General features: G+C 39.0%; 1 protein-coding gene across 2 annotated transcripts in view; it reads right to left on the bottom strand.

The window, feature by feature from the left end:
• NVL (nuclear VCP like) overlaps positions 1 to 18,666 on the bottom strand; it is an 82,238-nt gene that overhangs the window by 45,072 nt on the left and 18,500 nt on the right. For both annotated transcript variants that reach the window (XM_060091379.1, XM_060091380.1), the window contains 5 exons: positions 17,015 to 17,132; positions 11,562 to 11,706; positions 6,430 to 6,679; positions 4,038 to 4,256; positions 3,114 to 3,218 (listed from right to left, as the gene is read on the bottom strand). In XM_060091379.1, coding sequence (XP_059947362.1) covers positions 3,114 to 3,218; positions 4,038 to 4,256; positions 6,430 to 6,679; positions 11,562 to 11,706; positions 17,015 to 17,132 — 837 coding nt within the window. The remainder of the gene's footprint in view (positions 1 to 3,113; positions 3,219 to 4,037; positions 4,257 to 6,429; positions 6,680 to 11,561; positions 11,707 to 17,014; positions 17,133 to 18,666) is intronic.

The following is an 18,666-nucleotide window of genomic DNA, read 5'->3' as shown; positions in this document are numbered from 1 at the left end:
TCAACATCCATATGCGAGATAACTAAGATTTCACCCATTAAAACACCCAAAAGAGTTCCTGAAATTATCAGAAATCTTTTTTCTTCTATTGATAAATGAAATACAGTGAATATAATTTAATTTTTTCATGGATATCATCATGAATCTTGTACTCAGTGTTAGGAGCTGTTTGCTTCCATACTATATAGTTGCAGATGACTAAATGATTTTTACTGTTCTCTTTCCAGTTTCCTTCTTATTAGTCACCAATTTTCAGTGTGTTGGCCCCCAGCAATCACATGCCTTTACTTGATGCTATTTATATAGTATGTGCTAGTGCTTAGAAATTTTTCATTATGTTATTGTTATCATGAGTAAACAAAACAACCAAGGTCATCCAAAATCTTAATTTTATAACCAATTCTAGGTTGCCGGGTACTGACTGATAAGTGGTTCCATAACTTTACTCCAGTAACACTTTGCTTCTGCCATTCCAGGACATTTTCTATTACTTCTAGATTCTAGGGCATGTAGTCATGAATCTCTTGAAGAATCTAATAGAAGTGTGAACTCTCTCCCTGGAAAAAATACATACACTCATAATATATTGCCTGGGCTCATGGATCCAGTGAGCTGTTGAAGTCCATCCATGGAGTCCTAGGTAAGATTCCCTGCTCTAAATGGTCAGATACCAGAAATCTGACTGAACAGAGAGGGACCAAAGTGTTGGCAATTTGGGGAGGCAAGGGGTTGGAAGAAGAGGAAAAATTTGATCTATGAGGCCTTAACATTATTTAGGGATTTCAAATGACCTAAGCTATCTCCTTTCTGCTGTGAGCAGAACTAGTCAAAGGCAGATATATCTAAAAAACAAACAAACATTACAAGGCACTCAGGCAAGGGAACTGCATCCATCCAGTGAATTCACATATTAGCTTGCAGGACCTTCTTTCTGGCTACAGTTTTCTAAAACTATTGTGAAAAAACATAGACCAGCAACCGTGGTGTTCTCCTTTCGCTCCTTTGTTCCCAAACTCCTTTACAGCAATGCCTTGTAAGAGTACTGAAAGCATTAAGCAAGGAAATTTAGTAATATAAGTAAAAATAAGTTTTAAAAAATTTACATGTATATTTTATGTGTGTATATATATATATATGTATATATATATGTATATACATGGGCATATGGCACTGTGGATATTTGCTATTTACTGAGGAGCCGCAGATTACTCGGCTGCTGTGAAACTTACTAAAAATGCTATTAATTTTGATTTCTTATTTACAAGTAATCCAAATTTTTTTTTTTTTTTTTTTTTTTTTTTGCGGTACGCAGGCCTCTCACTGTTGTGGCCTCTCCCATTGCGGGGCACAGGCTCCGGACGCACAGGCTCAGCGGCCATGGCTCACGGGCCCAGCCGCTCCACGGCATGTGGGATCCTCCCGGACCGGGGCACGAACCCGTGTCCCCTGCATCGGCAGGTGGACTCTCAACCACTGCGCCACCAGGGAAGCCCAATCCAAATATTTTTAAAAGTTGATAAGGGTTAAGTAAATTATAGATGGAATATTATACAGACATTAAAAAATGATGACTAATATAAGATACAGACAAGAAAAATGGTTCTAGTAAGCATGATTCCAAAGGAAAAAAAAAGTGTCAAAACTATGATCAATAAAGTAAGAATGCCAAAAACACTGACAAACTACAAATATAACAGATCTTACTATATGAAGAGTGATTATAAATAAATCACAAGCATGTTAAGAAAACAAAGGATACAGACAATTCATAAAGAAAAAAGCCAATAAACACATATTATTTTTAAAAGCCCACTAGTAGCTTTTAAAACATAACTTAAAAACTGTAAGATAACCATTTTTACCTATTAGATTGTCAAATATTAAAAACAATGTTAATGGCTATTGCTAATTTGGGGTGTTGGGGAAATGGATACTCATACCCTATATGGATGAAACTGGTACAAACTTTTTGGAAGACACTTTGGTAATGGATCAAGTGTAATGGTAATGGATCAAGTGTAACTGGGTAATAGATCATTTTGATTGAGTGGTAATGGATCAAAAGCTTTAAATACATGCATTCTTTTTATTAAAAAATTATTTAGGAATGCATTCTATTAAAATTACCCGTCGAGGTACAAAAATGTAAGCACAGGACTGTTTCATGCAATGTTGTTTTAATAGGGGAATCATTTCCGTAAATTATAGAGCATCATTTTTTTTTTCTTTTTTGCAGTATGCGGGCCTCTCACTGTTGTGGCCTCTCCCGTTGTGGAGCGCAGGCTCAGCGGCCATGTCTCACGGGTCCAGCAGCTCTGCGGCATGTGGGATCTTCCCAGACCAGGGCACGAACCTGTGTGCCCTGCATCGGCAGGCAGACTCTCAACCACTGTGCCACCAGGGAAGCCCAATTATAGAGCATCTTTATGGCAGAACACTACGCAGGCATTAAAAATACTAATGTGTATCTGTATATACTGACATGGGAAGATGTTCAAGAAATATTGATAAGCGAGAAACGCACGTTTAAAAACCTTATAGTTGTAAATATATGTATAAAAGTTATTCATATTATCGATATATATGTACAAAAGAACATCTGGAAGGACTAACAACAAAATGAAACAGTGGTTGCTAGTAGGCAATAGTGAGAGGATTATAAGTAATGCTTTTCCCTTTTGCTTATCTATATTTTCTATTGTAAAAAACTAATTTTTCAAAGTAACATTTGTAATAAGGAACGTAGGGGAAAATACTTAACTTATAAATAATAACTATATCAAAGCAGGAAACAAGGTCAGCTACAAACTACAACTATGCAATAATGTTCATTAAAAACTTAGAATATAATACACAGAAAACATGAAAATTTCTGTGTTAAAATCGATGGGGTTATGGTAGATTTAAAATTTTCTTTTCCAAATTTTCAATGATTTACTTTGTGTAATTAAAGTAAAAGTGGGAAACTTTCCTGAAGAAAATTGTCAGTCTTTCCAAAATGAAATTCTAATAGAAAATATGCAAAAATATCTCACTGTAACATTTAAAGTTAAATTCATGTTATCCTAACTGATAGTAAGAAATAAAATAAATGCAGTTGAATTATTCCATACCTTTGCCAGCAGAGTTTTCCCACAGCCAGGGGGACCAGCAAGGAGGATTCCAGCTGGAGTCACCAACCCAAGAGCTTTGAACTGATCTGGGTTACGTACTGGTGCCTGGAAAAAACAATCCCAACATCAATCTGTTACAAATGTCCACTTTCTACTACTGCATATTCAAATCATCTCTAGATGCCTATTTTCAACACTGATTGTGAGGCCTGAAGATAAGAACAGTGCCTGGCACAGAGTGCTTACCTCTGTTTCAAGCATGAGGTAAGTGGTGATAAATTAAAAATCCCTGCTCTTGAAAAATTCATACTTAAATGTAAGTTCTGAAAACATTTTAGATACAGTATTTCAACATTTTAAACTCTTTTAGAAAATGTATCTAGATTTCTAGGTTATAAAGATTTTAAGCAATGGCGCCCTTTAAGAAATCAGAAGCAGCGGTACTCTATGTAATCAAAAGCAAGAGATACCTGTTCACTATCATCTCCACGTATTTTCTCTTTCAGTAGTTACACACCTCTAAATGGATCATACATCATTAATGAACCATGAGATGATCAGAGAAGTGGAAAAGTAAGAGTAAATGAAAATCCAAAGTTTCACGGGCATTAAAACTGCTTTGACCCTTATGAGCGTGACCAAGTTCAGAAAGTATTTCTCAAATAATTTATTCTCAGTTAAAACCTAAAATGTTTTCTTTTCTTTTCTTCTTTAAACTCACTGCCATAGAATTCAAGCACAACCAAAAGAAAAAATCTAAAGCAGATCTCAGAAGAATGAAAAACCATCATTGGGGGCTTAATAATAATACAACAGATAAAAGAAAACATATAGGTAAGCCAATTTAGACATACAACCTAGTACACACGCATGACCGTTTACCCATCACACACGCCAACAACAGTTAGCGGCAGATGTACCTACCAATATTGCCATGGTGAGCTCCTCTCTAATGTCTTCCAGGGCACCAATATCTGCCCATGTCACATTAGGGACAGTGACAAAGCCTTCCCTTTTAGCAGAGGGTTGGACAGAGGATAGAGCAACAATGAAATCATTCAACTCAAGGCACAGCCCTTGCAGCTGCTCCTCTGAGAGGGGATCTCGGTTCCTCAGCAACCCCAAGAGCCTTTGCAATTCATCCTGAAAGGGAACAAATGAGGGGTAAAAAATGAAAAGCCACAAAGTTTGTTGAAAATGTTATTGTTTGTACTTTAAAAAATTATTACTGCAATATTTCTGTAAACTACACGAACTTCTATGCATTATAATAATTTTCTCCATTGACATAGGTCATTTATTTTGCTCCAAATGGATCATTTGATTTAGTCAAGCAAAGATACATTGACCGGGCCTCCCTGGTGGCGCAAGTGGTTGAGAGTCCGCCTGCCGATGCAGGGGATACGAGTTCGTGCCCCGGTCTGGGAGGATCCCATATGCCGCGGAGCGGCTGGGCCCGTGAGCCATGGCCGCTGAGCCTGCGCGTCCGGAGCCTGCGCGTCCGGAGCCTGTGCTCCGCAATGGGGGAGGCCACAACAGTGAGAGGCCTGCATACCGCAAAAAAAAAAAAAAAAAGATACATTGACCATCATCAAATATAGAAGAATGATTTTTATTTACTCTACTAGGGCTAGCTATAGCAAACGTAAGCAGTTGGTAAATATTCATTTCAACAGTCATGTTATTTCCATTCTTCATTTACAAATATTCATGAAACAGCTGAATTTTGATGAAATTAAAACAAAGTTACTCTGGTGGCAGTTTAATTTCATAATATGGCTCCTTGATAGTTTATCAACTAAACAGAAAGCAGGCAATTTTCCTAGTATGAATGAATCTTGAACTTCAAAGGCAGATTTCTTGCTTTGAGAGGAATATGAAAGAACAGGTGTAGAAAGTAACTCTGAATAATTCAACTTATAAAAGCCTAATTTATATGCAATATTATAAAAGGAATGAATTTACTATTATTTTTAACAGATATCATTGTGGTTCCAAATGAGTACGGAACAAACAAATGATTTGAAAACAAAAGACCTGGATCTAAGTTTCTGCTCTGGAAAGTAGAGGCCGTGTGGCCTCGGGCAAGTCACAATCTCTTAAGCTTAGTTTCTTTGATTATGAAATGGGAAACGTAATGATATTTACTTAACAAAGTTATATGGAGCAAGTTATATAATATGTAAAAGTGCCCTGTGCCAGCTATAAAATGCTATATAAATGTTATACTGAGTTTTCATGACTCACAAAACTCAAAATTTTAACAGATCTTGGATAATAAATGTCCCTCTCACATTCTCAGCACTGTCCTCCAGCACCATTTGCAGCTAGGGACAAGGATATGGTTGCATCAGCAGACTATCTTAGTATATCAAACCAAAAGGTAACCTGGAAATATAACAAAATGCCAATGTTCTCATAAGAGCTGGAAAACATTTTCTGTAAAGAATTAGAGTAAACACCAAAGGCTTTATGGGCCATGCGGTCTCTGCTGTATGGACGTCTATGCGAATTCTGCTGTGAAGTGTGAAAGTCGAAAAAGACTCCGTGTCAATAAAGGAGCATGGGGACCTCCCTGGTGGCACAGTGGTTAAGACTCAGCACTTCAATGCAGGGGGCCCGGGTTGGATCCTGGTCAGGGAACTAGATCCCACATGCCTGCCACAATTAAGAGTTCGCATGCCACAACTGAGGAGCCCGCGAGCCGCAACTAAGACCTGACACAACCAAAAAGAAAAAAAAAGTATTAAAAAATAAAATAAAAAATAAAGGAGCATGGCTGTGCTCCAATATAACTTTAATTTACAAAAACAGGCAGTGAGGGCTTCCCTGGTGGCGCAGTGGTTGAGAGTCCGCCTGCCGATGCAGGGGACACGGGTTCGTGCCCCGGTCCGGGAAGATCCCACATGCCGTGGAGCGGCTGGGCCCGTGAGCCATGGCCGCTGAGCCTGTGCGCCCGGAGCCTGTGCTCCACAACGGGAGAGGCCATGGCAGTGAGAGGCCCACGTACAGCAAAAAAAAAAAAAAAAAAAAAAAACAGGCAGTGAGCAGGTGGGTCATAGTTTGCCAACACCTGCTGTAGATTTCATAATCATTATTGTAAAAGGAATTTATTCAGAATCAACTGAAAAAAGTAAAACAACTTGTACTTTTGAAATTATAGACACTCTGGGTAAAACTGATAATTACTCTAAAGATACAATGCCAATGAAACAGAAAATCATAAACCTCAACTATATTGACACTTCCCTGCTTGTAAGATAACACACAGTAAAGATGTTTAAATGACAGTTTAAGGTACCCGTAGAGAAAGCACCTGTGTTTCAGAAGTGGGTTCAGTTCCGATCCTTTCTTCCTGGCCTCCTTCAGAGGGCAAACCTTCAACCTCAGGATTCTTCTGCTGCTGCTCCTGCAGCTTCATTAAGACCCTGTTGACTGCACACATGGCTGCCTCTCGGCAGAGTGCCATCAGGTCAGCACCAACGAAGCCCGGCGTTAGGTGTGCTAAGTGACGAAAATGAAAAGTTTCGGGAAGTCGTAGTTTTCTGCACAAAGTTTGAAGTATTCTGTAGAAAAGACAAGGAAAAGAAATTCAGATTCCTAACCTACTAGTAAAAACAAGTCACGGAATATATTTATTTGAAGCCTTTCCTCTCTGTCAATGGTATCATAACAGGTAATAAGATCTAATAGCTCACTCATTCAGCAAATGCTAAACTGCTATAATATATCCCACCTTATTCCAATAGGGTTAATGTATACACGTATCTGCTTTTTTGGACACTGTGTTAAATTCTGTGAAGAATAAAAAATTGGTTTTTAAAAAATATTCTGCCTTTAAGAATTTTACAATATTACAGAGGAAATAAGACAAATGATTTATGAGGATATAAGGTAAATTCTACTTTTAGAGTAGTTTAAATGGACATCTGCCAGCAATAAAAAAGTCTCTAAACTCAAAATCAACCATTAATTTTATTCATCATGAAAAGTTATGCTGATACAAACTTTAATATCCAATTTTATATTAGGACAGTTATTTCTCCAACTTCATCTTTATTTACTGCTCATCCTTTGTACTGTATGTGTGAAAAATTTTGCTCAACTGAACTGGCAACATGGTATGTGTCAATGAAATATGGGCTCTGGATAATTATTATTATTAAAGGAATATCTTAAACAATTTCTGATAAGATTTACTGAATAAAACTTAAAAGCAGTAAAGATATTCAGGACAAAAGGTCTGATGCCAGGGACTTCCCTGGTGGTCCAGTGGTTAAGAATCCATCTTGCAATGCAGAGGACGCCAGTTCGATCCCTGGTCAGGGAACTAAGATCCCACATGCCGTGGTGCAACTAAGCCCGTGAGCCACAACTACTGAGCCCATGCACCACAACTAGAGAGCCCGCATGCCGCAACTACATAGCCCACGCACCACAACCAGAGAGAAGCCTATGCGCCACAGCTAAAGAGAAGCCTGCACGCTGCAATGAAAGATCCAACATGCCACAATTAAGACCCAAGGCAGCCAAAAAAAAAAAAAAAAAAAAACAGGTCTGATGCCAGACCACTTGAGTCTGAATGCCAGCTCTGCCACTCTCTGTTATTTCATTTTTGTGCTCGTTTTTCCATTTGTTAAATATATATTACAGTAGCACTTAATAGTAGGGATGTTAAGTGAATACATGCAAAGCTCCTAGAACAGTGACTGAGCCACAATAAGTGCCCAATAAATGTTCGTTATTATTTACATATTGTGAGATTATAAATTAACTTGGACAAGAAAATATATTTTGAAATTTCCAAATTTGTAGGAGACTAATATTTTCAAGTGTCAAGTTACTGGAGAATAAGTTACTATATGAATGTCACTTGGGATCATGTAAGTGAATAGAATAGAAGCAGATAAACATTTCTGACAAATGAAAAATAATTCACTTTGATACTGTAAACAATAGGGGGGCTTCCCTGGTGGCGCAGTGGTTGAGAATCTGCCTGCTAATGCAGGGGACACGGGTTTGAGCTCTGGTCTGGGAAGATCCCACATGCCGTGGAGCAACTAGGCCCGTGAGCCACAACTACTGAGCCTGCGCGTCTGGAGCCTGTGCTCCACAACAAGAGAGGCCGCGACAGTGAGAGGCCCGCGCACCGCGATGAAGAGTGGCCCCCGCTTGCCCCAACTAGAGAAAGCCCTTGCACAGAAACGAAGACCCAACACAGCAAAATAAATTAATTAATTAACAAACTCCTACCCCCAACATCTTATTTAAAAAAAAAACAAAAAAACAATAGGAGCCAAGAAGAAGTCCCATTATAGAACTACTTCCTAAAGATACAGATCTGGGGCTTCCCTGGTGCTGCAGTGGTTGAGAGCCCGCCTGCCGATGCAGAGGACATGGGTTCCTGCCTTGGTCTGGGAAGATCCCATATGCCACGGAGCGGCTGGGCCCGTGAGCCATGGCCGCTGAGCCTACGCGTCCGGAGCCTGTGCTCCGCAACGGGAGAGGTCACAACAGTGAGAGGCCCGCGTACCGCAAAAAAAAAAAAAAAAAAAAAGATACAGATCTGATTTGCTGCTATGCATAAGAATACTAAGAAATTTAGAATGTTAAGAAAACTAGCTAAGATAAAATAAATATCATCCTTTTTTCAGTTACAGTCTACTCCTGAAAAAATGTAATTTTGGTCATCATACTATGGAAACTCCCAGGAGGAGAAAATAACCATTAAGAGATTTCCAGTTTCAACACGGTTGAGTAAAAGTGTTTCAGTAATATTTCCTCCCCACCCCACCTCCAAAACAAAAACAAACAAACAAAACAAGAACAACAAACAGGAACACACACTCCAAGGTCAAAGAACCCAGGAACTTATCTGTACTCTATTCCCTCCCCCCAGACCCCCCCCACCCTACCCTGGAAGTGCGGCAAAGAATTTGCAACAAGAGGATCAGTCTTTATCTCCGTGAGGTCGTTAAAAAGCTATCAACACTTGTCTTAGGCTATAGGCTTCAGTATGGCTCTATAATAAAGACAGGTATCTACACTGATATGAGATATTGAAGGAAACAGATATTTGTGGAGGGGGCGGTGCTGATATATGCATATTTTACTACCAAAGAAGAGAAAGGCCACGCAACATGGGTCTCTCCGTGTCAGCTCTAGCTGGTGCCCTAAGAACTACAAATCCCTATGAAGATTCAAGTATTAGGAATTCCCAGAATAAAAACTCAGGTTTAATAATATATTTGACTGTAAATGGGATGAGCTTTAACTAATTTTTTTTTTTTTTTTTTTTTTTTTTTTGCAGTATGCGGGCCTCTCACTGTTGTGGCCTCCCCCGTTGCGGAGCACAGGCTCCGGACGCGCAGGCTCAGCGGCCATGGCTCACGGGCCCAGCCGCTCCGCGGCATATGGGATCCTCCCAGACCGGGGCACGAACCCGTATCCCCTGCATCGGCAGGCGGACTCTCAACCACTTGCGCCACCAGGGAGGCCCGCTTTAACTAATTTTTTTTTTTTTTTTTTTTTCTGTACGCGGGCCTCTCACTGCTGTGGCCTCTCCCGTTGCGGAGCACAGGCTCCGGACACACAGGCTCCGCGGCCATGGCTCGCGGGCCCAGCCGCTCAGCGGCATGTGGGATCCTCCGGGATCGGGGCACGAACCCGCGTTCCCTGCATCGGCAGGCGGACTCTCAACCACTGCGCCACCAGGGAGGCCCTAACTAATTTTTTAAAAATAAACCTTTTGTTTTATAAAGTTTTAGATTTATAGAATTAGTGCAAAGATAGTTCAGAGAACTCTGTACACCTCATACACCTCTCCTGTCATTAAGGAAAATTTTCAGGATTACTGGCCCAGTATTTTGTAGAATGTCCTTCAACTGGGATTGGTCTGATATTTTTGTCACGGTTAGACTAGGGTAAAGCATTTTTGGGAAGAAGACCACAGAGGTAAAGTGTCATTCTCATCATATCGTTATCAAGGATACATACTGTCAACACGACTTATTGTTGTAGATGTGAACCTTGACTACCAGGTTTGAGACAGTGTTTGAAAGGGTTTTCACTTTGAAGTTACTCTTCCCTCCCTTTCCATACTACACTCTCTGGAAGTAAGACACTTAGGCCTGGCTCACATTTAAGAAATAGGAAGCTATACTCCACCTCCTTAAGGGCAATGCAACCATATAAATTATTTGAAACTCTTTTGCAGTGGTATATACATATACTATATGCTCAATACATGTTTGCTGAATAAATACAAACAACTTAAATACTAAATAATATTATTTTGCTATGGGTATAAACATGTTAGTAAAGAAACCTGAATGGTTGAGTAACTAAAGATTACATATGTGAGAATGCAATGAGCATACCTATAGATGACACTGAATACAACAGCTGAAGAAAAAAATGCCAATGAATCAAAAGCTGAAGTCACATTAATCACTGGGAAGAAGGTAAGGATGACCTGTTCCTTCAAAATGCTTTCTCCTGTCAAGTGTCTTCTGATCACTTTTATGTCCTGCATTTGTGAAGTCTCCTGTCCTTCATCTCTTCCCTTCTCCACTGTCCCCATAACTATCCTTTCACTACATACCACTTTCTCTAAAAGCCACTGGCGATCGTGTACAGCAATTTAGTGTCATTAACTTAAGCCGAAAGTCATTATAAATACGGTATTTCAGGGCTTCCCTGGTGGTGCAGTGATTAAGAATCCAAGAAGCCACCACAATCAGAAGCCCGCGCACCGTAATGGAGAGTAGCCCCTGCTCACCACAACTAGAAAAAGTCTGCGCGCAGCAACGAAGACACAACTCAGCTAAAAAAAAAAAAAAAATACAGTACTTCAGCACATTACTAGATTTTCTTTACTCCACTGCCTGAACAGTGCCTCCCGAGATATTTTTGTTACTGAGATATTGGTGGATGTTTCTTTGCTCTATGGACATTCAACCCCAATTACTAGGAAAGGTTGGCCTTAGAGCAAACAGACAGCTTTCAATTCTGGCTACCATTTAATTATTTGCCAGGGAACCTGTGACCTTAGGCAGATTAGTGCAACAAGTTAAAATACTTGTTACACTCAGATTTAGCCTGCATGTGGACCAGTGAGCACTATTCCATAGCTCTAGACACTCTCCCTAGGCTGATCGGCCACCTAAAAAACACAAGACACTGTTAATAAGACCAGATAAATGAGTATGGGTACAGAAGTCCAATATCACTACTGAAAAAAGCAGCCTGAAACAACTGCCGTATTAATGAGTAAATTGTCTTCTTAAGCATTAATTTAATGTGGGCTTTTTCCTTTCCAAATCAATTTCACTGACACATAAAGAGAGAGAGAAAGAAAAGGCTACATGATATTTCTCACCCCTCATTTTCAAAGCATTCAGTTCAGATGATGTAATGGCATATAAACTTCATTCTCTAAGAGTATACCTTTCCCTGGATGCTTCATCTGGGATACCTAGGCATATCTCTCGGTCGAACCTTCCTGCACGTCTCAAAGCAGGGTCTAAGGAGTCTGGTCGGTTAGTAGCTCCGATGACTAGGATCTGAGCTGTAGCGGCCAGGTTATTCAGATCTAGTAAGAACCAGACACAGGATGAGTGGTGAACAAGACACTTGACATTAAGGAAAATAATGCTTACACAAGTTATTTACGTGGTTAGAGAGAATTACACACTGACAGCAATATATATATATATATGTATATAAAACTAACATTCACTAAATGTCTAGTATGGGAAAGATGTGAGGAAAATACAAACTTTGTCCTCAAGCAGCTCAATCTATTTGAAGCACAGTAAGCATAAACAAAGCACCACAGTGATACGATGGAAGATATTATGAATTCAGACTGAGGAATCAGGGAGAACTTAGGCAGGAGGTAACATTCCAGAAAAGGCTTGAACGGTAAATAGGATATTGATAAGCTGAAACATAGGTTAATGAAATTTTACATGGAAAAAATGGAATGAGCGAAAAGCAGAGATACAAACAGATGTGGCATGTTAAGACAAGGTGAGTGGTCCAACAGGGAGCCTTGGCAGGACAGAGTAGTATGTATCTCAAAACAGACTCACGGCACTGAGATGGGGGAACACAATATACTCTCCAGTTGCTCTGGCCTAATCCAGATACAGATTTTTATTAATGGACAGAATGCAGGGCCTAAAGTGTATTTTCCACAAGTATTATTTCTCTCAACTGAACTAGGGGTGACTAGCAGAGAGTCTGAGGTTACACCCCCTCACAGGTAACTAAGTCCTCTATCAGCCAAGTCGTGAGGAATTCAGAGTATATTCTCTTGCCAACAGGAAGCCATGAAAGGTTCCTCTGGTAAGATTTGTGTTTTAGAAAGAAAACTCTAATAATAATTTTGAATCGAGTAAAGAGGAATAAATGCAAAAAGAGTTTGTTGAGATTTGAATACAATAATCAGGTGAGAGATGAGTGAAGGCAGGAACATAGGAAATGAAAACAAAAAGCCCAATTTAAGGTCCAAGTCGTAAATAGAATCAAAAGCACTGAGCAAATGATTCAATGTGAAGGCGGAAGAGAAGGAAGAGACAAAGACAACTCAGTTTGGATGCTGTTAACTTAAATATGGAATACAGGAGGGAGGTCAGACATGCAGAAAGGGCCACAGGGGAAGCCAGTGGAGCTCTGGACACACCGAGTGTGAGGGAACGTGGGACAGTCACCTGCAAGTATCTGACAGGCAGTTGCGAAGATGGGTTGCAAGCCTATCAGAAATGAAGATTAGAGATGTAATTTGACAGTTTTTCAATGCACTGAACAGGAGATAGTTGGGAAGTGGGGAGGGCAAGAAGAAAAGAAGATCAAGTGTAAAACCTTATGGGATATCTTTCTTTAAGGGATGGAGAAAAGGAGGCAAGTAAGTAAAGGAAAGCAGTAGGGAGTTGTCAGAGAACACAAGGACAGAGAGTGTTACTCAAGCCAAGTGTGATAACAACGACAAGGACAAGGCGATCACGGTATCAAGTGCTCTCAACCACCACCAGTAACACTCACTGGGTGCTCGCCCTGTGCCAGGAACTACTCTAGGTACAACCGCTACCCCCAGATAACAACTGTAAGAGGTGGGGTCAGAGGGGTGAGGGCTAAGGGCAAACCAAAAGATGTGGCCAACGGTGATCATCAACGGGTTTTCTATGACGGTTTCAGTGGAATGGTAGAGGCAGAGAGACAACTGTAGGGGTGGGGTTACAGAATAGAACTGAAATAGAAACATATTTAATTGGCAGGGACTATCCTTTGGATAAATTTGGATTGAAAAGAAAAGAGGCATAAGGCATACGTTTGAGCGAGACAAGAAAGCTCTTAAATACTTTTTGAAAACTGAATAAAAGGAATCAGCTAAAAAAGACTCACGCTACAACAGGAGATCCCTGAACAAGCAGAACTACTTTACAGAAAACGAGGTGACACCTCAGAATTGACGTAGCACCACGAGCCACAAACTTGCAGTCACAGGAAGATGTTCCTATGCTGAACCCTCCCTGCACTAACGCTGGTATAGAGCCAAAGCTGTTCCACTGCTGATTCAGGGATGCTTTCAGTCTCACAGCTAAGACAATGACCAAGGGTAGGAGTCTGCTTCCTTTTTCTAGTTCACGTTGCTCAGACACTACAGTCTTGGTGATATGCTCTGAACATAGCAAGGGTTAATAACAGAATTCAACAAGAACAATCATGGAAATCTGTTAAATCTTCAGTAATGAAAATATCCTTCCACAGGAAGTCAATACTTGGTAACACAAGTGCTATTTCAAAAGCTAGAAAGATAAAAACCAGACCTTAGCTAGGATTGGCCACCTACTACAAGATAAATCCCATTCTTTTTCTCACTTTTAGAGGATCCGATCATTTTAAATTGAAGTTACATTAGCCAAAAGTATGAATTTCTGATTATTAAAAAAATGAAGTTTTACTTGTTTTTACACAGTAAAAAAACCAAAAACTAGTTAACGTGTTCCTGGGATAATAGCTCTCATAAATAAAGTATTTGTGGTAGCTCATTAATTGCATATGTATAAATAAACATCTGGATTCTGGCCTATGCTTTGCTAATGACTCACTGTATGCATCTGGCCCTTAGCTCTCTGTGCATCAGTTTCCTCATAAACAAATGATGATATTTTAAGATCCTTTGCAGCTCTTAATAATTAGAATTATGTCTGAGTTTAAGTTTTTAGAATTAGGTGAAATTAGTTTTTTTTAAGTGGTCTCCTTAATTATCTTGTTCATATTAATTTACCTAAAAGTGTTAACTTCTTACAATTTCAGATTTATAAACTCTGATTTAATAATAAGGTTTTACAAAATTCTCAAACTGTAGGGAAAAAAATGCCCACATGGTACAGGCTATTTGGGGAGAGAGAAAGAAACAAGTCCCCGTAAAACCGAGTCCCTCCACTGAGCTTATGATTAACCTCTCTATCCAAAACTTTATTCCCTTTCTTGTCCCACCCCTGTTCCCCTCAGGATTAAGGAGTATCAAAGAAAAGGGAGAACTGAGACCGAGCAGGACTCTGCAGAGCCCTCCTGCGTACAAGCCCCTCTGTGTCCTCTGCTTCTTGTTTGGCCTTTGCAGAGTTCTAAAAAGTGAACTCAAGCAGCTAACAATTACAACAGAGTCACAGGACTCCTAGTTCCTCCAGAAGGGATATATAGATAACAATCTGACACATACCTTTCAGTGGTTCTACAGAAACTAAGACATGCTGACCACAAGCACAGAGCCCCCAGACTGGCTGGTGATTAAAATTCCCGAAACATCACCTTGTTACCTCTCCACCAACCAATCAGAAAAATGCCCAGGAGCTGATCATGTACGCTGCGACCCTCCCCTAATATCGCCTTTAAAAACCTTGCCTGAAAGCATCAGGACTTGGGTCTTTTAAGCATTAGCTGCCTACTCTCCTTGCTTGCTGCCCTGCAAGGAACACTGTTCTTTCCTTCACAACCCAGTGTCAGTCAATTGGCTTTGCTGGGCATTGGGCAACTGGATCCAAGTTCAGTTCAGTAAAAGGATGACTATGTAAGTTGAATTATTTACTGTTTTCCCTATTTTGGTTTGTAAAAGGGAAACTTAAAACACACACAAAGACACACCAAAAATCCCAACTAACAGGGCTTTCAGTAATGTTCTAGTAATAAGTAGTCTGCTTAATTCCTGTACTTGTTCACTTTTCCACATTTTAATATCTCTGAAATCAGAATGCTTATACTATCAATGTGATAAGCGTTATGTCATACTTTGATTGGTGTTTTGCCATTTTCCTTCTCAGAGGTACATAAAAGAATGGTGTACCTTATAACTGATAACAAATTAGCCTCAATAAAATAATGATAATTCAGAACACAGTCCTGGGACTTCCCTGGTGGTGCAGTGGTTAAGAATCCGCCTGCCAGTGCAGGGGACAAGGGTTCGAGCCCTGGTCTGGGAAGATCCCACAGGCCGCGGAGCAAGTAAGCCCGTGCGCCACAACTATTGAGCCTGTGCTCTAGAGCCTGCACGCCACAACTACTGAGCCCGCGTGCCACAACTACCAAAGCCCACATGCCTAGAACCCGTGCTCCACAACAAGAGAAGCCACTGCAATGAGAAGCCCGCACACTGCAACAAAGAGTAGCCCCCACTCGCCGCAACTAGAGAAAGCCCACATGCAGCAATGAAGACCCAACGCAGACAAAAATAAATAAATGAATAAATTAATTTAAAAAAAGAATTGATGCAGATATTTAAAAAAAAAGAATACAGTCCTTAAAACATGGCAAGAGAATTTTACATAAAAATAAAACAGCAGAATAAGCAATCTACAACCTAGCATCCCAAGGAATGCAAAATATTTATTACTTCAAATTTTCTTATGTACATAAAACATGCTATTTCACAGTAGGTAAGATTTAGTTCCAAAAGTTCTACTCGTGCTGAGTTCTTTCCTCCAAATTTGTATCCAAAAACCATTAAACAAAATTGCAAAACAAATTACAGATAGGAAGTAATTGCAGTATATTTAACAAAAGCCCCTGTTTCCATAATATATTAAAATATAATATTCACTCAAATTTTTTTTTTAATTCAATAGAACAATGGGAAAAGGATGAGAAAAGGGACTCTGGAGATAATATGAATAGCCAAAAAAGTATGGAAAGATGATCTACATCAATGGTAATCAGGGAAATGCAAATTACAACAAAGATATCAATTTTCATCCCTCAGACTGGCAAAAATTAAAACAATTCAATGTTGTGAAGGATCTAGAGAAAGAGTGACTCTCGTATAGCGCCGGTAAGGATGTAAATGGCAAAGTCTTTTTGGAAGGCAATTTGCCATTTCCTATAAAAATTTTAAATGTACACTCTTTAACCATTGCTTCGTCTTAGAAAAATACATGTGTATCAAAAAGGACCATTTAAGGATATTCCCTACAACTTGTTGTAAAGCAAAAACCAAAACAACTTGAATATCCATCAAAATGGAAATACTTAAGTACAATATGATAAATTTATCCTAAAGGATATCAAGCAGCAATTAAAAAGAGGAAGATATAAATGCATTAAAATGGCAACATTTCCAAGAAATATTAAGATACAAAGAGCAGGTTACAGAATAGTGTGTATGGTGCAATCAGAGTATTGTAAAAAGCAAAACAATGTTACTGTATTTATACATGTGTGTAAATGCATTAAAAATAACTATAAGATATACTCCAAAAATTAATGATGCAATCTTTTATGAAAAGAAAAAGATTTCTGTTTTTACTCTGAGTTTTATGCTACTTGAATGTTTCATATCTTCACATCTTACACTAAAAAAGAAAATTCATTTTCTTAAAATGAATTCATTATTTCAAACTGACCGTCCATGCAGGTTAGGAGCTGGGCTACAATTCTTCGTTCCATATCTTTTGAAGCAACTTCTCTTTTGGGGGTAATAGCATCAATTTCATCAATAAAAAGGATACATGGTGCATTTGACTAGAAATAAGAATATCACAAAAAGACAATCATAAATGTATTCCCTATACTGCAGCATGGTTAAGTATACACATTTTTTTCAATCTTAAAGTTCAAGGATCATTCACCAAAAGAATAACCCTAAAGAAGGCAGTACACAGTGATTTACTTCTGATTTTTATGACTTAGGAGAAGTGAAAGGATTAAAAGAGAACAGTAAGAGACTACATATAGGATAACACATTTATAGTCTTCTCATCAATCCATGTTCTGTGATGATAAAACTACTGAAATTCTTTTGTAAATTAGGCACATTTGCTATGTTCTGAAATTTAAAAATAGTAAGTTTGTAAATTTTAAACTAGAAAAACTAAGTTCACTACAAACGTTTCATGAATGTTCCTACCAACATAAAAATATCCAAGCTTTTCCCTAGAATCTGCTATAAGAGGAATTTAAGAAGCACCAGAGGCTTTGCTTTTATTTTTTTTATTGTGGTATCATCTTAACCATTTTAAGTGTATGGTTTAGTGGCATTAAATACGTTTACATTGTTTTCATCATCCCCAACTGAAACTAACAGAGGCTTAGTTTGAAGACTACATTGAGTAAGAAAGGAGGGTAAAGTTCTAATACATTCAGTGTGGACAACGATCACCTTCAGTCTTTTTTTAAACATAAACTAGATAGAGTTCAGAGAAAGTAAGATAAGATACAATATAAGCAACAACTACCTGGAACAGTCAAATTCACAGAGGCAGAAAGTAGCATGGCAGTTGCCAGGGGCTAGGGGCAGGGGAAAATGAAAAGTTAGGGATTACTGGGTACAGAGTTTCAGCTTGGGAAGATGGAAAATTCTGGAGATGGATGGGGGTGATGGTCACATAACAATATGAGTGTGCTTAATGCCACCAAACTGTAAAAATGTTTAAAATGGCACGTTTTATGTTAAATATATTTTGCTACAATAAAAAACAAACAGATTAAGAATCAGTTAAAATGAGAAATTTAAATTAAAAGATGTAGATTTATAATCTAAAGCACAGCTCATCCTTAGTTATTTAGTTAGGAGCGACACTGATTATGCTAAGAGTCAGACTGTCAGCCTGGCTAAGATATCTAAAAAGTGTGTGAACCACTGCATTTTAAAGGGAAAGAAATTTGGCCTGCCACTAGCTGGCTCTCTTTCCAATCCTCTTCATGATAATGTTTGCAAAGGAGAACCTCTGACGGCTCGACACATTACCCAGTTACAAAAGAGTAAAGTTACAGACAGCAAAGGTCTCAGAAAGCAAGGGCAATAGTATTTGTCAGTGTTCTGGAAAACTGAATGAGAAAAAAAGGAAAAAAGAATAAATGATGGTCATCAGAATCTAGCCTAAAGCAAGCATAGAGTTCTCAACAAAGAACCATTTGATCTGATTTTACCTTTTTGTTCTCTGATCCACACATACCTTATTGTACTGACTTTCATTAGGAAACAGGGGGTCCAGGAAAGAGGGGAGCTAGACCACACATTTACTGAGCATCTGCTGTTAGGCATAGTACCAGCTCA

This window comes from Mesoplodon densirostris, chromosome 2, assembly GCF_025265405.1.
Source record: "Mesoplodon densirostris isolate mMesDen1 chromosome 2, mMesDen1 primary haplotype, whole genome shotgun sequence".
Lineage (NCBI taxonomy): Eukaryota > Metazoa > Chordata > Mammalia > Artiodactyla > Ziphiidae > Mesoplodon > Mesoplodon densirostris.
This window is presented reverse-complemented; position numbering and strand designations above follow the sequence as displayed.